The sequence below is a fragment of the Erithacus rubecula genome (genome assembly GCF_903797595.1).
Source record: "Erithacus rubecula genome assembly, chromosome: 15".
Lineage (NCBI taxonomy): Eukaryota > Metazoa > Chordata > Aves > Passeriformes > Muscicapidae > Erithacus > Erithacus rubecula.
This window is the reverse complement of record NC_136667.1, coordinates 15,683,086-15,709,811: the sequence shown is the minus strand read 5'-3', so window position 1 is coordinate 15,709,811 and position 26,726 is coordinate 15,683,086. Positions and strand designations below refer to the sequence as shown.

The following is a 26,726-nucleotide window of genomic DNA, read 5'->3' as shown; positions in this document are numbered from 1 at the left end:
TGCTCTGGAGGGCTTGGGGCATTCTCTGTCTGCAGGGGAGCCAGCAGCCCTGGGAGGCTCCCAGAACTGAAATATGGACACAGTCCTGCAGCAGCAGAGCACAGCACACGTGGCTGTAGGGGACTTGTGGACTATAAACATAAGCACACACTAAATAAATATCACAATAAGTACATTTATTTATCTGGCCTCTTTCCTCCTTGCCACAACGTTGTACAGGCAGGGCCCATCTCTCAAGAAGAGCCCACTTGCCAGCTCTCCCTCACTCTGAGATCACTGGACCTGCACATTGGTTCCTTCATTGTCCCAGGTTCAACCAGAGATTTCCCAAGCTCACTGAAATCCACAAGGCAGGTTCCCCATCCCTCACGTGGCAGGAGGGTTCTCTGCAGCAGAGGAGCTGGGGAGGGTGGAGTCAGCCTCTGGCAAATGCTTCCCGCTTTTCCCAAAGGCGATCACCAGGGGCTTCCCCTGCAGCTGGTACCCGTTCAGCAGCTGCAGGGCACTCTGGGCTGACTCTGTGTCTGCAACGAGAGGGCACAGTGGGCACAGGGCACCCAGCAGGTGCTGGCACAGGGACACAGGGTGTTCTATGGGTGTTCCCATCTGATGGCCACTCTAGTGCAGTGAGGGGACCCTCCAGCCCCACTGACAAGCTGAATGAACACTGCATGTGACAGACCACATATCACTTCTGCCCTGCTACATCTCTTCAAGCTCAGGGAAAGGACCATAGCACAACAGGAACAGAAAGGAGTGAATTCCCCTGCTTCTCCCTGGAAAGCAGGCTTGGCAGCAGCATAGTGCCCTGCAGGAGGATGTGACACCTCTGGGAGCCTGGGAAGAACTGAGAGGCACGAGGCAGTAACTCACCAGGGAAGGTGATAAAGGCCTGATCCCTCATCCGGCCGCTCAGGAGGCGGAACTGGATCAGTGGGCTGTCCTCCCTCTGGAACCGAGCAAACAAGGACACCAGGTCCTTCACTGTCACTCGGGGGCCCAGGTTCTTCAAATACAGCACCTGAAACAGAGACACAGAGGGTTGGTCAGCCAGCCTTTGCCATGCAAAGACACCTTTCAGCCTGGTCCCAAGTCATTACAGTTCAAGGTGTGAATTTGCTCAACCCTCACACTCACAAGCTAATGATGGCACTTAGAGGACAGGTGGGTGTACAGAAGAAAGGCAGCTCTAAACTCAAGACATCATCCTGCTTGCCTGCATCAAGCACTGACAGTTTCAGTTTATTATAAAACAGTTCAGTTTATTTATAAACACAATAATCTCCAGCTACCAAACAGGCACGGTTTTAGTAAGGTGGCAGCAGGCCTCAGCCATGCCTGAACAGACAGAGCACATCTTGACAGGTGATCTGCTGGAGCCAGGGAGGGCTGTGCTCACAAGTGCAACTCTTTGCCAGGCTGGTGACTTCCCATCAGAGCGCAAGGTTCCTTTTTCCCCCAAGAGTGGAGGCTGCTCTCCCCCTGGGCCCAGAGGATCAACCAAGCAACCACAAGGCAACAGCAAAGAGGAGCCTTTGCACACTGCCAGGGCTGCAGGGCATCCTGCTGAGCAAGGAAAGAAGCTGGCTCATCTCAGCTTACCTTGCTGGGCTCCCCTGGATGGTAGGATGAGAACCTGGGTATTTTCCGGAGTTCCTCCTCTGAGAGGCGGTTCTTGAGGATCTCCTCCTCTGGGACAAACTCAACTGGCTCTTTGATAACCACAGGCCTTGGAGGGGACTGGTGGGGCTTTGTTGCAGAAACACTGGGACTTGCTGCCTGTTCTGCTTGCTCCTCCTGGTCTGGAAGTGATGACTCCTCAGTCACAGCCCCCTGTGGGGCTGGGGACAAGCAGGGGTCACTTGTAGCAGACTGGACTTTTTCAGGGCACTTCTTGCTCAGCAGCTCTTGGTAAACACTGTCCAGATGAACCATGGGGTCCTTTTCATCTGTTCCCCTCTTCTGAGTGTCATCTAATTCATAACAGAGATAGGTGGTAACTATCACAAATAACCTGGAAAACACACAGACTGCAAGATGAGACACAGAAAAGAGAAACCCTGTTTCACCCCAGCCTCTGCAGGTTGTTTAAAACAAGAGCAGCCCCAGCAAGTGCAGGTTCCCCAGCTCAGGAAGAACCTGCAGAGTGTAGCAGCTCCACCCATGCCACATCAGAGCTCTTTTCTTCAGATGCCCTCACTTGCTTATCTGCAGCCATATTTCAAGCACTTGCCAGTGACTCCTTCAACACACCTTCCTCCTCCTGCATGTGTGGCCAGGATGGACCACTCTGCCTTCCTGTACCACTACATGGAATAGAAACATTTTGCTTTCAAGGACATCAGATTAAGCTCCTGGGTTTAAAGATGATCCCTGACATGGACTGATCAATGATCTCTTTTAATTCTCTTCAATGGAAATGAGCACAAATGTAAGAGCAGCACCTCCCAGCCTTCAACTGGATCCAATTCTACTTCAGGGATGAGGCTTTAACAAGTTATTCCTCCTCTTACCTGGCTCTGTGCCTTTGTTCCTTCTCTGAGGTAACTGAAGGGGGTGAAGGAAGCAATCTCCAGTTCCACACAGGCACTTTGTATAACTCAGACCTCGAAGCTCTAACCAAAGCATCACCCTGGCTCTTCTCCCACACCCTCAGCAGGTCTGCACTACATGCAACACATCAAGAAGATCCACACTCTCCAGAAATGGACTTTAAAACCTCTATATTAAACCCTTCACAGAACCAACTGTCTGCTCCTGTAAGAGAGGAAAATATCTCCTCCCACACAGTACCAAAGCAGAACCACATCTTCAGGGACAGACAGAAATGTGTCAGGCTCCCACCCAGGCTGTGTGCTGGAGCCAAGAAGAGCCCTGAGCCCACAGACCTTGGTGGTAGAGGGCCCGGAGGAAGGAGTGTCTGTCTGTTCCCTGGAAAAGGGCGTTCTCGATCTCCATCTCCCGCCGGCTCAGCTGCTTGCTGCCCGCAAACCTCTGCGGCAGCGCCAGGATGCGCCGGCGCTCCTCCAGCTTCTCCCGGATGGCATCCAGCCGCTCCTGCGTGGCCTCGGGGGCTGCCCCCAGCCCAGAGCCCTGCAGAGCAAAGCAGCACGGCTCAGCCATGGCACACACCTCCTTCTCAGGGCAATGGCACAGCCCAGCCCGGCGGCGCTGCCATTAGGAACCAGCCCCCAGGGCACCAAGAGTCCTGTTACTGTAAGGGCAGGACAAATACAAGCAGGCAGCGAGTTCAGTTCTGGAGGGAAGTGGAAGTGATTTACCAAAATACGAGTATTGGTCTAACACTCAGCTGTGACAGACAAAAGACTCTCTAACAGTTTAAAGTTAGAAAGTGTATGTTTAGTCAGCGCTGGGCAGCACCGTGAGATAATCCTCTAATATCACTGCAAAATCACAGGTGATCACAGACCACTCTTTATTGGCAAAGGATTTAAGCAAATACATATTCAAAATACCAGCACCCACCCCGCTTCCTTTGGTAATTAGCTTGAATAGCTAATAAGTATGCGTGATTGACTTCTTAAATTAAGTCTGGGGTCATTTTAGTGGGGAGGGGTCTTAAAAGAAGGAAGTAAGGTGAGTCTTCCTCACCCTAAACTCTTGACCTTTTCTATCAATGACAATACAGATGATTTCTAGGGATACTCCAATTTTCCAAAGAAAGTGTTTCTGGTTGCATTGTCTATGTTTCTTTGGCTCTGCTCATTAGTTTTGTCTTTTCCCATTGTAAGCACAGCTGAGCAAACATAAAATGGCAGACAATCAATTATTTAAGTTTCAGATAACTACTCCCTTCTAATTATTTTCAGCAAAGTAACTAAAATCCTAATTTTCTAAGACGAGTGTTTCAGAGGAACAGCTCCTTTCTCATGACCTGTCTGTGCTGCTTCCCTCTCCCTGTCCCTGCTGCTTGACAGCTACAGCCATTTTCCACAGCCACCTTCAGTGACTGCACAACCATCCTCTGGCAATTCTTTCCCCACACCTACAGCATCCCCGAGCTCCAATTTCTACCAAGCTTTTAGTCTGCAACCTGAGAACTAAACCCCAACAAACCCTGAAATCACCCTCTGTGGCTTCTGGCACAGCTCACCTGAGAGGAGGGAGCATCCCTGGGTAAACAAACCACACCCCAGCTTCTGGAAGGACATTCCTGCTCCCTCATCCACCTCAATCAGAACACAGAGAATAAGCTTTTATGGGGCTGTGGGTGGATTTTCTGTTCTCAAATTCAGTTTGAGAATTACTGTGGCAGATCCTTCTGCCTCGGGCAAGAAACCAGACTTTCTCCCTGCACTGAGCACAACCTAACAGAGTTTCCCATGGTACCTCTGCCCCACATCTGCACAGCTTCTTCCATTCACCATTTCACAGCTTCCCTGAGGCACAAAAGGCTGTTTATACAGAAAAGCAATTCCCGGAAATCATTTGTTGTACTTTGTTTTCAAAAAAGAAGCCACTTAGCAGCTGAAAATAACATAAATCTGCACTCAGTACTTTGCCAAGAGCTCCCCAGGCAATCTGAAGTTCTCTCTGTCTCAGCTGACATTATTCATCACTCATGGTGGAATCTTTCACTCAGAGCCTCCACCTCCAAAGCTGCTCATCACCACCTGACTTGGGTTTTCTCCCTAAATATTCTTCTCTCAGAACCTGTACAAGACATACCCTGATGTCAACATTTTTTTCTGTCAGAGTAGTATTTTCCATACACATCATTTTTTCTGAACATCCCAGAATTCATTTCATACCAAATATAACAGCTGGTACTGATGACATTGATTCTCATTCTTAAATAAGCACCACCCCTCCCTACAGCAAGATTTAATCAGGGCTGGATTTGCATTTAAACACCAAAGTAATGACTTCAGCTGAAAAAAGGCAAACCCCTGATACCATAGACTCTCCTGCACACAGCTATCACTCAGGAAGAGGAGACAGAGGGAAGCCAAGGATCAGCCCAAGTCCTGATTTACATTTTCTAGTTTGGCAAATTAAGAGCAGGATATGCCAGTGCACCTGACATAGAACAACCACAAAAACCTCTTGTCTCTGGAATGTGAATTTAAAAAAAAAGGGTGAAGGTGAAAAACCTGCTAGAACATCCAAGGAGGAGCCAAGGTATGCCACAACACACTGGGTCTGACAGCTCTGCACTATTTTCACTGCTGTGCCTGTCCCAGGGCCCCTGAGGCACCTGCAAGCCCCTAAGGAGAACACTTCCCACAAACAGCCATCCCAAACCAGCAGTGGGATCCAGGGATTTATCAGGATACTCAAAGGAGGTGCTTTGAAGTATTTTCTCCTTCTCTTCTGGTATTTAAATCCCTTAAATACACAGGTGTAAACAGATGAAATGATTTGAAATCAAGGCAGAGGCAGAAATATATTCATGTGTTCCAAAGGACCCACTCCTGTCTCCACCACATATTTTAACACTGATCATTCCACCAAAGAAAACAGGCCAGAAGAAATGTAGGATTTGTGCTACAAATGCAGAATTGGGCTAAAGTCAAGGGATACAAGGAGTGGCCATTCTTTACCAATGGCTTACAAAGGACTGGAATTTTGTACCAGTGTGCCAGAGGATCAGAGGAGCCTGACCCCACTGAGGAGAGCAGAGCATGCCCACCTTCCTTGCTGAAGCCCTGTTCTTCCACAGCAGAATCTCTGAGTCGGAGAGCCCCAGCTCCCGGAGAGAGGAGGTTTCTTTGTCACTCTCCTGCAGGGCCTGGAACTGTGACAGGGACAAAGCCCCTGCAGCCTCTTCCCCAAAAGGTTTGTAAAAAGCTGCAGGAGCAAAGCATCTCCGCTTTGACTTGCACCTGTGAGGCAGAGCAACACAACAGCACAAACAGCTCAGCACTGATGAGGACAGCAAGGGGCTGGTCTCTCCCAAACCTGGGCCAGATCAGGACTTACTGCTCGATGGAGACAGTGGTGTCAAGCTGCTGGTGAAGGAGGCTTTTCAGCTGCCTTTCTCCTTCTGTCTCCAAGTCCTCCAGGAGAAGCTCATCACTGGACAGGCTGCTGTTCACCCTGGGGCACACAACCACAGCACAGGCACAGTCAGTAAGGCAACAGGGGAAACACTGCTCAAAACACATCCTTGCTACAGCTCTTCCACCTCTTGGGCTGTTTTAAAGGGAGGATTTTTTTTAAAAAAGGAACTAAAACTACGTGAGCAAAGCTCCATTTAAAATTACTTGAAAAGTTGACCGATTTGGGACTACTTTGAAAACATTAAAGCACCCCGAGGAGTCTTTGGGCATTTTTGTATTGGTGGGGGAGCGGGTGCTTGTTTACTTTAAAATCATATGCAATCCTTTTTATCGACTGGAATTGTCTCAAATGAGTTAGGGAAGAAAGAAATGAAACCGTGACGCCGAGGAGGAGGAACTGTGAATTTCAACAGCACTCTTCCCTTTCCAGGAGCAGACAGTCCCCAAATCCACCCAGCCCAGAGCCGGAGCGGGGCCGTGCCCAGAACCAGAGCGGGATCTTGCCCAGAGCGGGGCCATCCCCAGAGCCAGGCCGATTCCGTGCCGCGCTCCCGCACCGCCCCTCAAAGAGCGCTGGGGTGGCACCGGGCCCGCTCCGTGCCCGGCGGACGGGCCGAGCCCCTGAGGGCAGCCGGGGCAGCCCGGGCCCCGCGGATCCCCGCTCACCGGCGCATGGCCCCGCCGCTCCGCGCTCCGAGCCCGCCCCGGAAGGAGCGGCGCGCACGGGGGAAGCGGCGGGGCCGGAGCGCGGCCGAGCCTCGGCGGGGCTGGCCCGGGAGGGGTGCCCGGCACCCCCAGAGACTCTCTGTGCCCTCCGCAGATAAACACAGGAGAGAGAATTTAATGCGAGGTTCTTGGGTTGGGATAAGGACCGGAAGAGATTTCTCATCAAATGCCGTCACGGGCGATACAGGCTCAACTTAGAGGTATAAATAAAGGTATAATTATTAATTTAGTTATTTATATTAAATTTATAGTAATGAGTTTAATATAAATTAAATTTAATCAAATTTAATATAAATTAAATTTAATAAATTAAATTTATAGTAATAAGTGTATATTAAATTAATATACATTTATTACTAACTGAAGCAGAGCAGGATAATGGGAAGTAAAATCAGCCCTTAGAAACACCTTCCCCTCCATCCATCCCTCCTCCCCCAGCAGCACAGGGAGACGGGAAGGCGCACATGGTTTGTTCATCATCGTGTTTTTCCCGATGCTCAGGGGCAGGAGTCATTCCCCTGCTGCACTGTAGGTCCAGGAGACAGTTCTCTGTGAGAGGGATGACAGATTTGTCTTTACAAACTGTGGGTCTGCTGGTAGATAAGACTAGCATTGAGATATAAAAGAAACAATGGGAAGCATTCCACTGATTGATAAATGAATGGGAAAAAATATATTTGCCTTTACAACCACTAGGTTTGCTGACAAATGAAATTGGATATTGAAAGCTGAAAGAAGTAATGGGGAAAAACCATTAATTCTGTAAGAACTAAAAAATTAAAGGGGAGGGTTATATGTCAGAGGGGAATCTTATGTATCAAGTGTTCTGGGAAGTACCTCTCAAGTACCTCAGCCAGTAGGGAGAGAGGGAAATGAAGCCAGGAAAACAGGATAAAAAGTTAAAAAAATTTTGAGATCCCAGGGGAATGCCCCATGGCCTCTCCCTTTATTGGAATAAAGTAAAAGGACTCCTCTGTCTCCTTTTTGGACATAAACCTCTGGTGTTTGTGGATTAATTTTCCTGACAGCTGTGAACTTGTCTGATGTGAGGCCATCTCTCAAGCACCCCCTCAAACTGCTGCAGTGTGGGTCACTGCCACAGAGTTCTTCAATGACACCTCACCAGGGGCTCACAGCCTCCTCTCAGGCATGCCCTGATCTGGCATGGGGCTCCTCCAGGGGCTGCAGGAGCATCTCTGCATCCCAGTGGATCTCCAGGGGCTGCAGGAGCACAGCTGCTTCACCACGCTCCTCACCACAGGCTGCAGAGGAATCAACAGTGCCTGGAACATCTCTTCCTCTCCCCTCCTTCTCCACTGACCTTGGTGTCAACAGAGTTGTTGCTCTCACGCTTTCACCCTGCTCTTCTCTGACCATAATTACAACTGAGCCATAAATTTTTCTTTCTTCTTAAATCTGTTTCACAGAAGCATTACCACCATCTCTAACTGGCCCAGCCCTGGCCAGCAACTTGTCTGTGTTTTGGAGCCACCAGGCACTGGCTCTGCTGGACATGGTGGAAGCTTCTGGCAGCTTCTCACAGAAGCCACCCCTGCAGCCTCCTTCCAAAAGTGTGCAAAACCATGCAGAGCCCTCCAAGGCAGCATTTCTGTTCTCTCACCAGTCTGCAGACACAGCTAAAGAACAAAGAGCACAAACTTCATCCAGTTTCTGATGGGAGCAGGTGAAATCCACTCCAACACCACAAGGACTAAATCTGAACAAACAACACATTTTATTGTAAGAAAAGAAAAGAAAAGTTTCAGTCCTCAGCTGCCAAACACCTGTTTTCTGTGGAGGTTTCATGTACATCCTGTGAGCATGGGAATGTTTCAATCAAAGGTGATCCGAAAGCTGCGCTCCTGCTCCTTGCGGCGACTCTCACAAACTTTTGTCACCTCTTCCACCTTTCTCTGCAGCACAGCTGTGGGAGAAACAAGGGATTAATGTCACAGTCACCCCAGAACACAACCCTGCACAGGTTTGCCTGCAGAAAGAATGCTGACAGTCACTCAGATTTGACAGTGGACAAAGCAGGAGGAAAACTCAGCCCAAAGCACTGCCAGTAAGACAATTTCATTATTGAATGGCAGAGGTAAAACTGGGTCTCCTTTCTAGGAAAATTTAAAGGAAACAGCTATTTTCACACACATTCTGTAAAGAATTCAGGTGGCACAGGAGCTGTACCAGATTTCCTGAAAAAGCATGTTTGGAATGTGGATCTTAGCATAAGTGTTCTGAAAGAAAACCCCTAATCAGACCCTGACCTAAGCCAATAATTCCGTGTGGGCATGGAGAACAGCAGGCCTGGTTTTACACAAGAAGTTACACCAGGTGTGAGCATTTCACAGCATTGCAGCCAGGCAGTGCAAACTGGGGCTGCTGAGAGGAGAGCTGCTTTATTCTGCCATGCCCCCGTGTGGCTGCTACCAGTTAACATCCAAACAGCACAAAATTCCACAACCAGGAGGCACTGCCTGGGAGAAAAGTTCATTTTTTCTGTCTTGTTTTAGTATGGCTGAGTTAAATGTGAATCCCAAACCAGAAACGGACACTCCCCTATCAAGTGTTCACTCCTGAGTACACTCCATGCTCTGCACTGGATCTCAAGCTATTGAGGCTGTCAAATTCTCACATTCTTCCAGAGCTACCTCACCTGCAGATCTGCTCCATGTTACCTAACTCTGGCTTTTCTGTTTTCAGAGTGAGGATGGTAACAGGCAAACCCCACACTCAGAAGTTGAGCTATTTAACATTAGTTTGACAGAATGAAGAATAAGGTTTTCAAGTTCTGTGCTTTGCACTGATGTATTTCAAGCAGGGATTTTTTTGGTAAAACACCAGCACTTGCCAGGAGGAATTTCTCATCAGAGGCCTCTAATCAGGCAAAGAAAGTAGGAGAATTCAAACCCAGAAGGAACAGTGCCACTGAAGGAGAGGAGGAAGATTTCTCAAACACTCACACACAAGCTCCTGCTTTCCATTCACATTCCCAAAAGGCTGCAAGGTAAATCTCACCTGAGTTCTGGTCAATCCACTGCAGGGAATCCATGTGAGCATTCAAAATTTTACAGATCTGCTGAAGCTGAGCAGAGAGAGAAGGAGCAAGTCAGTTGTGAGACTGCATGAACAGCAAGAGGAGTCAAAGGCAAGTTTCTCCCTGCACAGCTTCCCTAAGGCAGCAATGACATTGCCAGGGAAGCTGCTACTTTACTTCTTGGCAACAATTCTTGCAAAATTTAGAGGACATATCAGTGGCTTTGGGTTATTTTAACTCAGACCAAGGAACCAGCAGAACATTGATCAGCTTAGGCTTGAAGTGGCAAAATTCAAAAGGAATGCGGAAAGACTCAGCCTGCATTACAGAAGGGAAGTTTTTACTGAAGAAAATCTTTTCAGTAAAGCCACAAGGAGCATGAAAATCAATTAAATAGACCTTAGAAAGAGCTGGTTATTCAGATCTTGTTTTATGGGGATATAAAAATAGTATAAAGAAAAAGTATGAATGGAGTATCCACATGGGGACAAATGAAGAGTTAGAACTATTTCAATATCCTTTGCCTCTTCATCAATATTAAATAAAAGCTTGCATTTACTGGGTCACTTGTGTCTGCTGGGCCTCCTGATGTGTTCAGGTGATCAATGATGTCCTTCAGATCTTGTGCCATGCGCTTCAGCTGAGCATCGATGTTTTCAGCCAGTTTGTAGCTGCAGAGCACAAGGGAAACAACATCAGAATGTTTGAGAACTTGGAAGACCTGCTCAGAGTCACACCAGCTCTGGGCAATGAGAATGAGCTTCCACATCTGCAGCCAAGGCTGGCAGAGAGCTCCATCACCCACATGAAGGGACTGCCAACCCCTGTCTCCCTTGATCTACACAGAGACAGAGACAAGCAACAGTGTGCAGGACTATGTGTAAAATCTGAATTGCCACGTGTGAAACAGGATTAAATATCTGACAGCAGCCACTGACTGTGGAATCCTGTCCCACATTCCAGCTGTGTCTCCTCAGACTGCTGTGAGCACAGCACTGTGCTCATCCCCCAGCCCCAGCAGGTTTGTGCCTCACGTCCTCTCCCGTTCCTCATCCGCGTGCTGCAGGTAGATGGTCCCACTCTGCTCCTTCACAGACTCCTCCAGAGGGGTCAGCAAGTCCTCCAGCTCCTTCTGCTGGGACAGAATGAAGTCCAGCTCCTGATCCAGTCTGCAAAGAGAAAATGCCAACTGCTTCCCTTTCATGGTGCAGACATTGCACAGCTGTCACACAAGCAGGCAGGACAATGCAGAGAAGAAATTCAATCATTTCAGGTGCTCACAGGCTCCTACCTCTTCTGATCAACCTTCACCTTCTCTACTTCTCTGTGTAATGAAGTAATCTGGAAGCAGAAGACATTTCATTACACCTTGAAAACCAAGAAGTCCTCTCTCCAAAGAAGAGAGGTGGGAGAGAGAAAGCAGCACCATGCAAGTTCTACTGGAAACAACAGATGGGTACATAAAGATTTACAGACCAAAGATGGAATAAGGGAGGGTCAGCTTGGAATGATCCCCCTAAGAGAACTTGGCATCACAGAGCAAAGTCACAGAACACATTTCCAAGCTCCAAGGCCTAAAGGCCAGGACAGACACACAGAGACACTGTGAAAAGCACCCAGGTGGAGCTCACATCTGTTTCTGCTTTTCCAAGAAGAAATTCCCACTGGATGGCTTGTAACAATGAGGCCTTCAAGGACCTGAGCAAGCAGAATGAGGTTCCCCCGGAGGGCAGCTCACCTTCTCTCCATTCTCTATCAGCATCCGGTCCCAGGCATTGACCTGTGTGGCTTGGTGGAGGAAATGCTTCTCTTGGTCTTCCAGCTCCAGGCTCCACTTGTTTATCAAACTCTCCAGCTGGGCATAAGTCATCACTGGGGGGGCACTGAGAGGGAGTGAGGGGCAGCACAGGACACAAGGTCAGCAAAGAGAAACTCCACAACACCCACTCATTTCCCCTTGCTCCTCCAGATCCCAGCATGGACACTGCAGCTGCTCCTGCCCCAGGCAGGAAATGGTCCCTGGGCACAAAACACCCACCTGGTTGTGCTGGTTGTGGTTATGGCAGCTGTGGAGGTCACAGCTCCAATGGCACCAGTTGTAGTCAATGGCTTCAGACTCAAAGGAAAGGCAGAAGCAGAAGTAGTCCCTGCAGGAGGAGATTCAAGTCAAGCAACAGAAGAGCACACACCTGGTACCTCACAAACACAGAACAGGCCCAGGGTGCACTGCCCATGGCTGCAGGAGCTGCACTACATCCCTCTGAAGGGAACAGCAGCAAATCCCACCTCTGGCAAGGAGGGAATGAAAACATCCCTAGCCCACACCCCTGTCAATATCCTCAAATTTTACTGTTAGGGCTAATAACTACCAGCACACCCAGCTCCACCCCTGCTCCTTTGCAGCAGATGAGAGAACATTTATGTTTTCACCAAGAGATGGAAAAGGATCAGAGAAAGACAAACTGTGCTGTTTTCAGTTACTCCAGGGCTTTCCAAATCATAACTGCTGTGCCTCTACTCTCACATTGCCCTTTACACTTCTACAGAGCACTGCATTCAAACTCCCTTCTCTTCAGTGCCTTTCAGCATCTCGTTCCTACCAGTGGCTGTGCTTGTTGTGGCAGCTGTTGTTCCAGGAACTTTTAATCCAAAGCCAAGTGTGCCCAGACTGGCTGTGCCAGTGGAGCCAGTGGAAGTGGCACCAACTGTAGAGAGAAGACACCATTAACAGGTTACCTAAGCCATGAAATGCAGGGTCCCCTGGAAAAGCTGTGCCCAGCCTGCTCCCAGCTCCCACTGCAGCAGCAGCTCCAGCAGCCACAGCAGCAGCAGCAGCAGCAGCCACGCTGCTCCTTGACTGGCCCAGGGACAAAGCTGCTGCAGAGACTCACGTGAGAGGCCCGTGGTGCTGGTGGAGGAGGCTGGGGCTGAAGAAGTGGCCGCAGATGCAAACAAGGAGGGGCCTGTGGAGCCCAGCACTGAGCTGGTGCTGGTGGTGGAGGCTGTGCTGGCAGCTGTGGATGTGACTGCAGAGACAAACAGCTCCATGTGAACAGGCAGAGCATGCTGAGCTCCCACCCACTGCTTAACCCTGCTGGGAGGGTGACACAAACTGCCCTGGCTCTTGGGGATGTCAGCATTTTAACTGCCTTTTTCTCTGATGCTCCCTCCACTCCCTTACTTTCACAATGTGCCACTTAAGATACTGCTTCTCTTCCACTGTGCTCCCCACACAAGCACAGAACAGAGTCTGGCATGTGGGACACCATCAGAAACACAGGACATGCTGTCCAAAGGTCTGGGAGCTGTCACAGATCCCCAGTGCCAGAGCAAACTGACAGGAACAAACGCTTCTGGTCCCTTCACCACCCCAGTATAAGATATTTGTCTACTTCCAACACACAAATATTGCCAGGAGGACTGCAGATTTCACAAAGCCTTGAGGAACTCTTTTCTAGAACAGCTTCCTACCTCCCAGCTTGGTTCCAAAGGTGAGGGTGGGTGCCTGGCTGGTACTTGTGGTCAGCGTTGCCGTGGTTGTACTGGCGGCTGCTGTTGAAGGCAGTGCCCCAAAGGTTAGACCTGGAAGCAGGAGCAAAAGGACAAGATGGACTTTCTTCCTACTAAAGGATAAAGAGCAATTGCTCCTCAGCACTGGCCACCCTGGAGAGGCCAATGAGAAACACCTCTGGCTCCAGCCCCTCGCTCCATCCTGCCCCAGCAGAAGCCAGAGGCTGCAGAGCTGCACTCCACCCTCAGATTCCCCCCTGCCAAAGGCTCCCAGCCCCCAGCTGCCCCCCAGCCCTGTCCCCACCTGCGGGCTGCCCCCCAAGGCTGAAGGGCGCTGCTGACGGGGTGGCAGCTGCCAGGGTGGCCGTGCTGCTGGTGGCAGCAGCCGCGGGGGCCGTGCCAAAGGTCGGCCCTGCGGACGTTGCCTGTGGAGCCGCGGTGCCGGCGCTGAAGGCGGCTGCTCCTGCCGGGGCCGTGCTGCCACTGGAGAAGGTGAACCCTCCTGTGGCCCCAGAGGGAGCCGAGCTGCTGCTGCTGCTGCTGCCGGCAGCAGAGCCAAAGGTGAAGCCAGTCGGGGCTGCTGCCTGGCTCGAGGGTGTGCTGGTTGCGGCAGGGGAACCGAAAGAAAAGCCCCCCGTGATTCCAGCAGCTGAAGTGGCAGTGCTGGCTCCAAAGTTCACTTTCGGGGTGTTTGCACTAGGGAAAAAAAGAGAAGAAAATCTGCTTGAGACACACATCCACTCAAGTACACAGCAGGCTTTCTCCATGACCACTTGCTGACAGCAGAAGCCTCCCTTGCACAGGCTTGTGTCCAGTTCTGACAACAGACTCCATCCAGCTGCTGGCACCTGCCATCCCCCGTCAGGGCTCTTTCTCCTGACTCTCCCTTCATTACCTCCACCCACCCAGGCACCACAGGACATTTTATGGCAGTGTATGTGAAGCTGCTCCTTCTCTCAGCTCACCATTTTCACTCGCTCTACACAAGACTGGTTTTTTTCTGCACGTCCCCATTTGAGCTCCCTTCCCACAGCTCCCATCTGGCAAGCTCTGACAGCAGCAGTTCTGCAGAACCGCTCCAGAACTCGCAGCCTTTCCTTAACGACAAATCACTCCCAAAGTGCCTAGGAAACAGGCAGAGCACTCCAGATTCGGCTCAGAAAAAACACGACGTTTTATATTCGGCAGCAGAGCTTTAGCATTTCTTTGTGCACGCGCGTTCACGCCAGTTCCAGACGGAACCGTGGGACATCTCCTTCCCAGCACGTGTAAGCGCTGCCCCATGAAAGCATCCCCGGAACAGGTGCCGGGGCTCGCTGAGCACTCGCCCAACGGGGCGATCGGTGCCGGGTGCCGCAGGCACAGGAGCAAGGCTCGCCGGTGCAGAGTCCCCGCAGAGCCCTCGCCCCGCAGCCGCGGGAGCTCCCCCGCCGCCGCTCGCTCCTCCCGCCGCCCGCGCCCCGGGCTCTCACCCCAGCGGGAAGGCGGCGGCTGCCGGGGCCGCGGGGGCCGCGCCGGCCGAGCCGAAGCTGAAGCCGGAGGGCTGCGCGGCCGCGCCCGGCTTGCTGAAGGAGAAGAGCCCGGCGGGCTGGCCGCCGCCCGCCGCCGGCGCCGCGCTGCCGAAGCTGAAGCCGCCGGAGGCGGCGGCGGGCGCGGAGAAAGAGAAGCCGCTGGTGGCCGCGGTGGTGGCGGCGGCGCGGGGCGCGCCCAGGCTGAAGGCGCTGGAGGCGGCGGCGGGCGCGGCCGCCCCGAAGCTGAACTGGCTCATGGCGCGGCGGCGGCGGCGGCGCGGGCCGAGCTGCGGCGGGCGCGGCGGCGGCTCGGCGACGGCGCGCGCGGCGATGGCGTCACCGCGCCGCGCCCTGCCCCGCCCCGCGCCTTCCCGCCCTCGGCGCCCATTGGTCAGCGCGGCCGCCACTCGCGGCGCCGGGGTTTCGATTGGCTGTGGGGGAGTGAGGGGCGGGGCGTGAGCGCGTTGCTGTGGGGACGGGGGACGCGGGTGAGGGAGCGGGGACCGGAGACACCGGAGAGGGTGACAGAGGACACCGGGCCGGGGAGCGGGGACCGGAGACACCGGAGAGGGTGACAGAGGACACCGGGCCGGGGAGCGGGGACACCGGAGAGGGTGAGGGACAGGGGACACCCGGCCGGGGTGAGGGACAAGGGACACCGGGCCGGGGTAAGGGATCGGGGACACCGGATAGGGTGAGAGACAGGGGACACCGGTCAGGGTGCCGGACGGGGAGGAGACTCCGTTCCGTGGCTGCGGGCTCGAGTTGCGGAGGTTCCCGAGACCGGGGCCGCGGTGACGAGGATTTGTCACTGCGCTTCTCTTCGCCCCCACCTGCTCCTGGAGCTGTCCGGTCCGGGGGCTGGCGGGTGGGCAGGGAGCCTTAGAAGGGTCCTGCCAGGTTACCTGTGGCACGGCTCTGCCGGCGGTATTTGTAAGGCTCGAGCTGTGCTTGGAATTAAAGGCAGCTGAGCAGATGGTCCCTAGTCTGGGCCCAGGGGAAAAGGTTGGGTGTTATTCCCTCGGGATGGCAGGACCCGAGGGAGCCGCTCGAGCTCTCCCAGGGGACGTTTAATTTGGGTATCGGGAATGGTTCTTCCCCGAGAGGGTGGTCGGGCCCTGGAACAGGATCCCCATGGAAGTGGCCACAGCCCCAAGGCTGGCAGAGTGTAAACAGCATTTGGAGAATGCTCCCAGGCACGTGGTGGCATTCAGGCTGTCCTGCACAGGGCCTGGGCTTAGACTCACCCATACAACTCTGCATATTCTTTGATTTTGTGTTCCATTTTACATGTTTTGTCATCACGCATACAGGAACTTGGCTAAACTTTTCCTTTCCAAACACACAGCCGGAAAAAATGTGCTTTACAGTCTGTTTCAAGCACATTTGGTTCCTGCTTCATCTGTCACTTGTTTATTCTGCATAGGTGAGCAGTGGGGATGGACATGGACAGCGTGTTCTCAGGCTCCTCTCTGCAGTGCCTTGCCAAACTGCTGCGTGATGCTCCAGAAGAGGATGATGATGATTATGATGATGTGGTGAGCCTTTCATACAAATTTCTGCTTCTTTTTTCTGCTTCTTAGCCTTATCCTGTTAATCAAGGAGAAGCAAATCTCTTTTTCTCCAGAGCAAGTAAAAACAGAATTAAAATCTTAGAATGTTTTGGACTGACTGAAACAGCTCGAGGACACTTTCAGAGTAACGAGCTCTTGAGGGAGGGAATGAGCAAGATGCCCCAGGAAAACAAGGAGACATTGTGAGCACAACATATGAAGGAAGTTTAGTTTTTCAGCCTGAAGGAAATGAGAACATGGAGTTGAAAGAGCTTTAGATGCTTCAGACTTTCCCCTACTTTTCCCTGAACTTTGCTGGAGATGAAGGCAGTTGCAACCAGATATGAGGGGAAAAATTTATTGCTGAGCTTCTGAGTAAGGACCAAAATATCCAGAGGCAACTGAGTATATTAATTGTATATATGTCAGGAGTTTAAGAACTGTGGAGATAATTGATCACTGAAATCTTTTGGTGGTTGTAAAATAGGGAAAGGTGAACAATCATTCCAAGGTGCATGATCTGAATTAATAATAAGATAAATACCTAAATGTATTCTTCTGTATCATTTCCTCTCAGGGGCAGATGAAAATCACAGTGTTTGGAGAACATGTATTATTCCTGCAACACCTGCTTTCATCTATGTGCTTATCTGCTTTTATCTATTTATGTCTCTGTGCTGGAAAGAAATATTCCCAGGAGCCCCACAGGTGCCAACAATGTAGAAGGCCTCTGTGAAGGCTCAAAAGTTTGCCAAGTCTCTCAGGATTTTGGACAGATCATAATATGACATGGATAAGGGGGAAAAAAAACCAAAAAACAGATGACAAAAATGGCAAATGCCTGAGTGTTACTCCAAATCACTCCTCAACAAGGAGCTGACCAGACCCAGTAGTGACAATGCAAGTAATATTTGGGATAAAAGGGGTGCATATCCCTTGAAGTTTTCTTTCAGTGGATTACAGATGTGGTCCTTCACATTCCAACTATCCTCCAGCTGTTTAATGCCTGCCTTTTAAACCCTGCATTATTGCTGTACATCTCTGCAGTAAACATCCTGATTTTAAAAAGAATTTGTTTACATCTTATTAATAAAATAAATGATACTTCAGAGACAGAAATGGAAAATTGCCACGAGGGATGTCAATTAAGTCTGAGTCAATTTGGGTAAATTGAAATCTTTATTTTGATTTAATTTAATGCTCTGTGCATATGAGGCACTTTTATTGAACCAAGGAATCTTCATATATAGAGAAATGCCTCACATTGGCCTATTAGCACTAAATTGATTCATAATTAGAGGAAAATGTTGTTGCCACATGATCTCTACTGTAAAAAGGAATCCAAGTGCTGTGATGGGGCTTTCATGTGGCACCCTTGGTTTTCTGTAATACTTTCATGGCAGGCAAAGCATGGAAATTTTGCCAAAATGCCATGGAAACCAAAGCTCATAAAGCACATCTGTCAGTATTCTGGGCTTCCTGCTTAAACCCAGTGTGTCAAGGTCACTTTCTGCTGTGTGACAGTGAAGAAAAGAGAATGTTCAGTGGTTCAGTCATGAAACTGTGGGGTAATGTTTTTTCAATTCTATCAGGGATTTGTTTGACCTTATATAATGTGCTGTATTTACTGCCATTGTGGTTATAACCAAGCTTGGCTCTATAAAAATTGATTTAAATCCTCTTGTCTTTCTTTGCAGCCCTGCTGTTCTGTTGGTGCCATGACTCCTGGAAGTGTTGGACCAGTAAAGAAAGAGACCACCAGTAAGGAGTATTTGTGTTTTGGCATTGAGTCTCACATCAGCAGACTGTAACAGCTGTGGTAAGATACCACTGCAATAAAAGAATGGTCACTGATATTTGAGATGGGCACAGCATGACAGTTCTTACAATTACACTGTAAAATTATTCCTTTCCAGAAGTCTTAACTCTAAAACATGCAAAGAGAAGCAGAAAGGGTAATCCAGGGCAGCCTCCAGTGGAGATAACAGTTCAGAGCACAGCCTGGTCAGGGGCTGCAGGGATCATAAATGAGCAGCAAAACTCCATATGAGTACTCAGGGAAAACAGTTTTGTTAAAGATTTGGCAAAGTTAATGTTAAGGGTTTTTTTTAAGCTGATGCTATCACATTATTGAGCAGCTTAGTTAAGAGCCCTAAGAAAGGCCAACAAGGGCCAGGAAAGGAAACTGTTTGCAGGAAAGGAACTGTGATGAATATATTAGATTATTTTTGCTTGCCATTCCAACAACAACCAGAAATTCTACTCTAAAAAACTTCAAGTTTCACATTTACCAGCTTACTAAAAAAATATTTTTTCATGCAGGACAGATGTAAACCATGCTATTCTGCTCATAAACTTTCATGTGTCTTAAGCACCTTGTCTGGACTGTGCCCAGGAATTCATGGGAAGAACTGGATTTCTATGTGAGGAGGTGGTCCTCTTGTGATTGACTCTGCTCACTGAAAATCTCTTGTCAGGGGGCTTGTGGAAGATTAGTATTTCATCCCTCTACACTTTACTGATTTTTAAGTGCTAGATATTATATGCCAGAAAGGAGGATTTCCAGGAAATAAAGGTTGGGTAAAGGAGATTTAAGTGAAAGGAAAACATCTTCCCTCTGCAAATCCTCATTCATAAGATAGTGAGGTGAAGAAGACTGCAATCATTACCTAGAATGCTTTTAATGCAAAGATTTTTCTAAAGCCTAGAAACACTTTTCTAGGCTTTAAAAATGACTTATCTTCCTTTTTTTTCATTCTTGAAAAATATTCTAAGCTTTCAGCAAGCCTTAAGGAGCAAAAACATTTCAAAATGAGTCAGTGAGATTTTTCTCCTCACTTACAGGTACTTTTCAAGTGAAATCTGAAAACAAGAAAACCATTTGGAATACAGAGGAGGTCCCAGAAGGATCTGAATTTGATGATACCTGGGACCCTAGAGAAAAGCCAGAGTAAGAGAGCTGAGACTGCCTGTGTGGGCTTTACATAGCATTAATGGAAATGAGAGTTAAACAGCATGTACAGCCAGCTGAAAAGCTTGTGTCATGCAAAAAGAAAGAAAAGATATCAGTGTTGCATCTAAGCAACATGTGAGCAATGGTTTTAATCCCTCTCTTGAAATCTTCTGATCTCAGAATACAAACTTAGTGTTGGTTTTTCCCATCATAAGTTTATGTGCAGTGTCAGTTACTTGTATAAAGTGGGATTAGGAGTGGAAGTAGGTCAGGAAAATGATTTATTAACTTTAAAATATGCCATTTGTGTGAAATACCTGCTTTTTCCTACTGCAACTGAGATGCATCCGTTTTTCCATACTAATAAATTCATAAAGTACTCCAATGTATATTTGCATTTCAAAGATTTAAGCTCTTTAGAGACAAATAGTACTGCAGGAAGAAAAGCTGTGTGCAGGCAATTTTGGGCTCTTAAATGCTGTCATTCAATCTTAGTCTGTCAAAGCACAAACCCAGAGCCTTTTCCCTTGCCAATAGAAAAACAGTAGCAAAAATATTATTGAAATTAGGCATGTAAGTTGTAGTTTGTAGAGATCAGAAAGCCCTGAGAGTCAGTCCATAAAGCAGTTTTTGCATTTTTAATCATCTTTTCAGTGCTATGTCCTGAAGTGTTGAATGCTGGAGTGTATGGACTGCAGCCCATGAAGCTGCACATTGCACACCAGAATCTTCACTTTTTCCTGCATGTAATGTGGGGTGTCCAAATTTCCAGTTAAACACAGGATCTGAGACCCACCTGAACAGGGACTCAGCCTTTCTGAAAATGAGGTTATCAATTTCCCAGTTAAACACAGGACCTGAAACCCACCTGAACAGGGACTCAGCCTTTCTGAAAATGATTTGGAATTCACCCTCATTAACAGTTGTCCTTGAAATGGTCACCTGTCAGATACAGAACACACTCCCTTTGTATTGTGGGCACAAAGAAGCTTTTCTCTGACTCTTCCCTCTGCTTTGCTTCTCCAGCCTCAAGCACTTGTGACCCATGTTGCACAGATGAAGAGAGAGTATAAGTCTTTATAATAGTTCATCAAATGAAGCAAAGAAAATGTCCTAAAAGGAAAACAGATGGCTACAGAGGTGCATCCAGAGCTATTAGACACATTTGTCATTGACTTAGGAGTTATTACATATGCAGATGCACACTGGAGATGTGAAACAGCTTACACAAGTGATCCACCCCAGTAATTTTGCTGAACTTAGTAGGAATAGCATATGTTATAAATACAAATTCAGTTTTCCTTTCTTCATTAATTAATTACGAAGAGCAAGGGAATACATGATTCTACATTTTGTAGACGTGAAGGAGAAGAAAATAAATGTTGGCTGAATGCAAAACAAGTACAATCTGGCTTTAGAGTGTTAAGCTTAGGCTGCAAGAATATGCTAAAGGACAGAATAGAACACATGTAATTGTGACATCCCCCTTTCCAAATCCATTCCCCAAGAGTTTGTGGTGTTTGACTGATTGATAAGCAGCCTGTCCACTTAGGAAGCATTTCCTGATCCTGCAAAGGCTGGTTAGGGAAGCAGAGGCAGCCTGGTGAGTGCTTTGGAAGGTGGAATCAATGATCTTCACCTATTTTCCAGCTGTCTCAGTCTTGGCTCTGAACAGAAACCCAGTGCAGATGGATTGGAGCCTTGAAGGGAGGATTTCCAGTCCTCTGAGAACCAGTTCCTTTAGTCTCCTGCTCCAGTGTCATTAGGCAATGGCTTCTCCTTGGCAGGTATGAGATTTCATTCAAGCAGCACGTGGGAACAGAGGATGTCTTCTTTGGGATGACTGGGAAAGACCCCTCCACTGCCTGCTGTGAGGATATAGTGGTGAGCTGAGCTGAGCCTGGAGCTCTGACCCCTTCTTTGTGCCCTTTCTCTGCCCTTTTCCATCTCCCCATCTTTCTGAGGGACAGAATGTGAACACCAAGGAGCTTGTGTATCTCTTCAAGGACCAAGTGTGTTCAAGGGAATCTGTGCAAATGCATGTGTCCCATAGAAACTTAAAGGGAATAAAATGTAGCAATAAAATGAAGTTCCTTATCTGGAAAGGAGAGGGGCTGGGAAGGAGATGTTTTTTATCTTCCTGCATTTTTTACAAGGTGTGTGGGCTAGCAGAATGCTACAATGCTGACAGCCTTTAAAGTTCCAGCTGTCAGATCCTGCCTCATCATTATATAATCAAAGACCTCCCTGGTTTCTGAGCTCCAGGACAGGTGGAACTGCTGTGTTATCTTTCTAGCAGGAGCAAACTGCCCCTGCAATACACAAAGCCTGAGGCTTTTGCTGGGTGTTGAACACCTGTCAAGCACATTAGCAGCTCAGGATCTGGAAAAGAATAAGATATCAATACACATCACTGAGCTATTGAAAGCAATCATTATCACTGTCGTGTTTGCTCTGATACAAATTACCTACTCAAAACGTTGCTCTTTGATACTAGCATTGAAATATTCATGAAAATGAGCTCTTCTATGGCTTTTAGGGCAACATATGTAATCACAGCTTTACCTCTGCCCATCATTTCAGATTAAAATCAAGCTGCCAGAGACAAAATACTCAGACATCACATTAGACATCCAGGACAAGGTTCTTGACCTTCGAACTCCCAAAAAGTAAGTGTAGCACAATTGATAGAAGCACAGTTAATGTCCTGTTTGAAATGAGGTTTGCCCAAGCTTTTAACTGCAGTCTGTGTGGAAAGCAAAGCTAAAGATTGTACTATTAATTGCTAGTGAGAAATAAATATAGAAAGAACAGCCATAGTCCATCCATAGGTGTACAATCTGCTGGCTTTGAATCTGTGATACTGACCAGTAAATAGCTTTAGCACAGATTTTGGCTACTTAAACAACAAGCCTTCAAGGGCTCAAAACATCTGGCAAAAAGCTGCCCAAGGTCCTGAAAGACTTAGTCTAGTATTTCTAACACTATTTTGTACAAATATGTATGACTGAAGATGGTTTAAAAAGTGCAGATAAATATTCAGGAGCTGAAAGCCAAATTATGGACGTGTCCAAGCACAGATGCAGAGATGGAAATGTTACAAGGTTTCCTAAAGATATTTCCTTTGATTTTTCTTTTTTACAGGGCTATTTCAAGCCTACAAAGATGATCAATTGACTGATATACTCTTGGATTTCTCAGTCTTTCTCCATCTCTCCCTCAGTGTGCTATTCCCCTGCCTGAGATTTCCAGATAATTCCTATGTCTGTTTTGCTCAAAGTCCTTCTTCACAAAGACTGCTTTTATGAGAAACCTTAATCTTCTCTGGGCTGACTTGCTGCACTGAATGGGATGTGGGAAGATCTATATGTGAATAGCTTTCTGCAGATAAATTCAAGGTGCAGGCCATGGATTAAGGCCTAAATAAGTCTCCAGTAGCCTAACTATAGAAAAGCCACTTTTCTCTGCCAAAACCAGGCAGAGTCAGTTATCCTGTGCTTGGTTTAAACCCAAGGATGCAACAGGATTGGAAGAAGGCTTGGAAATGTTAGTTTTGAAACTGGAAAATTGTGAGGAATAATTGTTCAGCTAATGACTTGCTTAACTTATGGATAGTAAAAGAAGTAACTTAATGCAATGCTGCAGATGTAGGAAAACCTCAGCATCCTTTTCCTTTTGCAATTCTGTCTTTTTGGTGACTCAGATCTGCCATTATCTTCTCAGTACCCAGCTGTCTCTAGTCACAAGCCTAGCAAATAAAAAGTTCACCATAAATCTGATGGTTGCTTGGGTACAGCCTGAACCAGTGCTGCTTTCACAAATATAAGTGCAAGTCTTCTCAGTATGAAAGAAACAATCAAGTTGTCAAGTTCTACATACTGAAAAACTTTGTTCTCCCAACAAGCTAAGCCAAGCTGCTTTTAAGTGATGGAAGTATTCCAGGGCCAGTGTTGCTGTGTGTGAGCTACTGCAGGAACCATCCCAATAAAGAGTTCTATTGGAATAACATTGCCTGCCATACTGACTGAGGAATTGCAGGAGTAGCTTGCAATGACATCTCAGCTGCTCACCTGATCTGAGACTGCCATTCACTGTGTCCTTTTTTTACAGGAAGCTGCTGCTGCACCTCCCCTACCCTGTGAACAGCAAGGAGGGCAGAGCTCGTTTTCTCTCTGAAGAGGAGATCTTGGAAGTCACCTTGAGAGTATCAAGGAAATTTGAGCTCATAAATTTTTCTGATGGATAGAGAGATAGTTTGCAAAAGCCATCATTCTGGTTTGAAGTCTTTTGGAAACCCAATTTGTTCTGATATAGTTGATTGTTTCCCCTGAACAGTCCAGGGGAATGTCTCTGGAGAAATGAGTCAAGAGGAGCACAGCACCCACAGGTTCTAGCAGCTGATGCTGTCTGGCTCTTACACTGCTCTGGTTAACATTCTGCCTCCTTCAGTCTGATACAGACCCTGTGAATCAGAAAGTGGGAGATTTCAGTTCTGTAAGCCAGAGAAAGCCTTTTGTGTGGTTGTGGCTGAGAAGAAGCACAGTGAAGCTCTGGACAATGAGTCTGGTGCTTTGGTACCCTTTCAGGACTTGTCCTTGCTTGGCCTCCAGTGCTGGAACTGGGGCCAGTATAGAATCCTCTCTTGCCTATTTCTTGGTGAGAAGATCAAAGTTCTTCATGGATCCATATCCACATGTGAGGCTCCTTTACACTGACAGAACAAGTTAACCAGCTATAGTTGGATTGCTGAACATAGCTCTTTTGAACAGTTTTTTGACAATTTATGGTTCAGTGTTATCTATTCATCTGCTGTCCCTCCACCCATTTTTCTGATCTTTCTTGATTAATAAAGTAATAAGTTCTAAGGAACAGTTCCAGTTATCTTTGAGTCTGCCTTCTCTACATTATGCTCTGAGAGATCTCGTAGAAGTTGAGATAAGAGGAATTTTGCATAACAAAGCTTCTCTCAAAGGACTGCAAAATCTGTTCTTTGGCCTTGAGGTCCAGTCTAGAGACACAGAGATGGGTAACCAAGGCATTTCTCTCAGTAGCTACTGGGCAAATATATTCATGTAACACTGTTAGTCCTGCAGGAAGCAAAGTAGTTCCTCAGTGATCAAAGTGGAGAGGACAAGCAGCATGTTAATGGTACATTTAACCAAAAGCCTGTGAGTACTTTCAGAGCAAAATGGCTTGAGTGCTGCATTGTTCTGGGGTGTAAGTAGAAGAAAATAATTGACCAGCTAGGCTGAAGACAGCACCCATGCAGCTAAATTTGTGGCAGGCTGTAATGAGAGGATGGATACTCTGTGATGGATTGCAGACATTGAGAGTGAGTTTAAAGGTGTAGTCACAGAATGTTTGTAATACACTGTTATAACTCCAGGACAAATTAGGCTGATGTCTGGGCATTTCAACCACTTCCCTGAAAAGTGAACCATTGATTGGGTCAGAATAATCCTAATCAACTTCTGCTTTAGCCTTAATGCACTGGAAAGCAGATGCTTCAGTTATGATTCATCACAAGCTATGAAATATGCTGATAACAGTCAGGGGCTACTCCAACTGGTCTGCTTAAGTTTCCATAAATTAGATCTGAATGTCTCTTATTCCAAAGCTGTGGTTGAGCAGGACAATGTAAATGTATGAGAAAAGGCTGACATCATTCCTCCTGACTCAGTTTTTTCCCTCCTGTGCTTGCCAAACAAGCTGTTTCTTGGAAAAAGGTTGGCTTTGTGGTCCCTAGATAATATGCTGTTTAATTTTTGCATTTCTTATACACATTACAAGAAAAGTGAGATTGACCATTATTTATACACATATGAAGATAACATTTGCCCAAATTAATTCTGTACCTTTGTGGCAGGGTACAACTCTTCTGAGCCCTACTCCAATGCTCTATCCAGAAGGTTATGTTGCTTTTATAGTTGGCAGTAGTAATTTACTAAGCCTTAAATCATCAAATTCTGTTAATGTCAGTGTTTGATACTAAAAACAGTGATGAGTCTGGCTCATTGTGCCTCTCACCCATGTTTCAGTTTCTTATGGAAATGAGCATATGCCACACTGGTATCCATATTTATCTCCAAATATTTTTTAACCTGAGGGCATTTTATCAGCATTCAGGAGACAAAAATCTGAGGCAAGTACATTCTGTAAGAAAGCCAGCTGCTGAATAGAAAAGGGAAATACAAATTTGTAGTGCTCAAGGGGGAGTTATAATGTGATTTCTTGTACCTGCTGGCCACTCACTCTGTACATCCACCTCCAGGCTCCTGTAGGACACCCATGAGGAGGAGCTGGCAGGTTGGTGACACTGGGTAAGAAAAGGGAGAGGCTGAAATCACAGAGTGAGGATAGAGCAACACAGGGGACAAACTCATAAGGAGCCAGGCTTTATGTGTTCCACTCAGGGTAAGCTGTGCTGCCCTTTTCACTAAAGCAGGGACACAGCTCTGGGGGTTTGCTGGGATGCACTGCCTGACTGCACCTTCATCACCTGGAGAGCCTCTCTCATTCTCACTTTCCTCCTGTCAAGGACACAGAGGCTGCCCTAGGCAAGAGTTTGAGTTTTAGGGTTTGGATTTTTTCCATATGTCCTCCCAAGAGGAAACAACTCCCAGGTTGCCAAAATTCCCAGGAATCTGGAGGCTATTACCAGCTACAAAAATTGACTTTTTTGCACAGGCTTGAGGGCAGCTTTGCTTTGCTGAAGTAGGACTGGCAGAAATCCTCCAGGAGGGGAACCCCCTTTGCCTCTGAACATCAATGCTGCTGCTGAAGTGCCACTCCAACCCCTGCAAGCATCTTAATTAATCAAAATTATGAGCCCAGTTAAACCACCTGGCCATCAAGCATCATCAAGCTTTATTTGGTTCCCATAAGAAGCAGCTTGATTAAATGTATTGCAGTTAAGTAGAGGGTACTGTAGATGTGGAACTGAGATAGAGGTTTGGAGTAGTATCCCAATAAACTGCAGGTTCTCATCTCACCTTGTTCACACATTCTGTGCTTCAGTTATGGTTGGAGTGCCACCATCCCCATTTTGACTTGTTCCTGCCTTCTCTCAGAGCTATGGTGGTGTGCTAAAATATGTGTACAAAATACAGAGCCCAGCTCACTCTCTGAATTTCACCTCTCTTCATATTGCCCTTTGTCCACTTAGTGCCCTGGGGCCAAGATACTTGACTCATTCAATTGCTTGAGGAAGAGAAAACCCAGATGAGTTGCTATATAGAAGCACCTGAGACAGTGCAAGAACTTAGATTTAGATTTTTGCCTTAAACCTGCAGCATCTCATTCTCACCTTCCTCCAGGTCTGCTGTAGATACCATCATAAACCCCTTTTATTTGCCTTGAAAGACTACTTCATTTTTCTGCTGCTCAGTTTCAAGTTTGTATCCAAACTTTGTG

The 26,726-nt window shown here is 47.6% G+C and overlaps 3 protein-coding genes across 4 annotated transcripts; 1 reads left to right on the top strand and 2 right to left on the bottom strand.

Annotated features, from left to right (window-relative positions):
* Nucleotides 1–156: 156 nt before the first annotated feature.
* Nucleotides 157–6,787, bottom strand: RBM41 (RNA binding motif protein 41). The gene is made up of 7 exons (XM_079318792.1): nucleotides 6,690–6,787; nucleotides 5,944–6,060; nucleotides 5,654–5,846; nucleotides 2,889–3,093; nucleotides 1,603–1,973; nucleotides 874–1,021; nucleotides 157–524 (listed from the first exon to the last, which is right to left on the bottom strand). Exons 1-7 carry the CDS (start codon nucleotides 6,695–6,697, stop codon nucleotides 367–369), a joined length of 1,200 nt encoding a protein of 399 aa, XP_079174918.1. The 5' UTR covers nucleotides 6,698–6,787; the 3' UTR covers nucleotides 157–366.
* Nucleotides 6,788–8,461: 1,674 nt separating this feature from the next.
* LOC306808644 (uncharacterized protein) lies at nucleotides 8,462–15,137 on the bottom strand. The gene is made up of 12 exons (XM_079319398.1): nucleotides 14,769–15,137; nucleotides 13,601–13,992; nucleotides 13,258–13,368; nucleotides 12,678–12,812; nucleotides 12,387–12,491; nucleotides 11,825–11,933; nucleotides 11,525–11,669; nucleotides 11,078–11,127; nucleotides 10,821–10,955; nucleotides 10,346–10,457; nucleotides 9,768–9,834; nucleotides 8,462–8,673 (listed from the first exon to the last, which is right to left on the bottom strand). The coding sequence occupies exons 1-12, from the start codon at nucleotides 15,062–15,064 to the stop codon at nucleotides 8,582–8,584; spliced, it is 1,749 nt and encodes a 582-aa protein (XP_079175524.1). The 5' UTR covers nucleotides 15,065–15,137; the 3' UTR covers nucleotides 8,462–8,581.
* A 143-nt stretch (nucleotides 15,138–15,280) lies between these two features.
* DNAAF6 (dynein axonemal assembly factor 6) lies at nucleotides 15,281–24,194 on the top strand. 2 transcript variants are annotated; one of them, XM_079318744.1, is made up of 7 exons: nucleotides 15,281–15,295; nucleotides 16,234–16,345; nucleotides 18,058–18,121; nucleotides 19,205–19,310; nucleotides 21,101–21,197; nucleotides 21,897–21,982; nucleotides 23,424–24,194. In XM_079318744.1, the coding sequence occupies exons 2-7, from the start codon at nucleotides 16,247–16,249 to the stop codon at nucleotides 23,557–23,559; spliced, it is 588 nt and encodes a 195-aa protein (XP_079174870.1). In that variant the 5' UTR covers nucleotides 15,281–15,295; nucleotides 16,234–16,246; the 3' UTR covers nucleotides 23,560–24,194. The 2 variants fall into 2 exon arrangements, with proteins under 2 accessions (XP_079174870.1, XP_079174871.1); XM_079318745.1 differs by having other exon boundaries at nucleotides 15,284–15,295; nucleotides 16,234–16,342.
* The last annotated feature ends 2,532 nt before the right edge of the window (nucleotides 24,195–26,726 follow it).

Excerpts from the sequence above, each read along its gene's own strand:
- RBM41 (XM_079318792.1), bottom strand. Across the intron at positions 5,847-5,943 it reads ACCACTGTCTCCATCGAGCA|GTGCAAGTCAAAGCGGAGAT; the intron begins GTAAGTCCTGAT and ends TCTGCCTCACAG. Across the intron at positions 525-873 it reads GGCCTTTATCACCTTCCCTG|ACACAGAGTCAGCCCAGAGT; the intron begins GTGAGTTACTGC and ends CTCTCGTTGCAG.
- LOC306808644 (XM_079319398.1), bottom strand. The coding sequence starts at position 15,064 with ATGAGCCAGTTCAGCTTCGGGGCGGCCGCGCCCGCCGCCGCCTCCAGC. Across the intron at positions 12,492-12,677 it reads CAGCACCACGGGCCTCTCAC|TTGGTGCCACTTCCACTGGC; the intron begins GTGAGTCTCTGC and ends TTCTCTCTACAG. Across the intron at positions 8,674-9,767 it reads GTGGATTGACCAGAACTCAG|CTGTGCTGCAGAGAAAGGTG; the intron begins GTGAGATTTACC and ends TTTCTCCCACAG.
- DNAAF6 (XM_079318744.1), top strand. The coding sequence starts at position 16,247 with ATGGACATGGACAGCGTGTTCTCAGGCTCCTCTCTGCAGTGCCTTGCC. Across the intron at positions 16,346-18,057 it reads ATGATGATTATGATGATGTG|CCCTGCTGTTCTGTTGGTGC; the intron begins GTGAGCCTTTCA and ends CTTTCTTTGCAG. Across the intron at positions 19,311-21,100 it reads GACCCTAGAGAAAAGCCAGA|GTATGAGATTTCATTCAAGC; the intron begins GTAAGAGAGCTG and ends TCTCCTTGGCAG.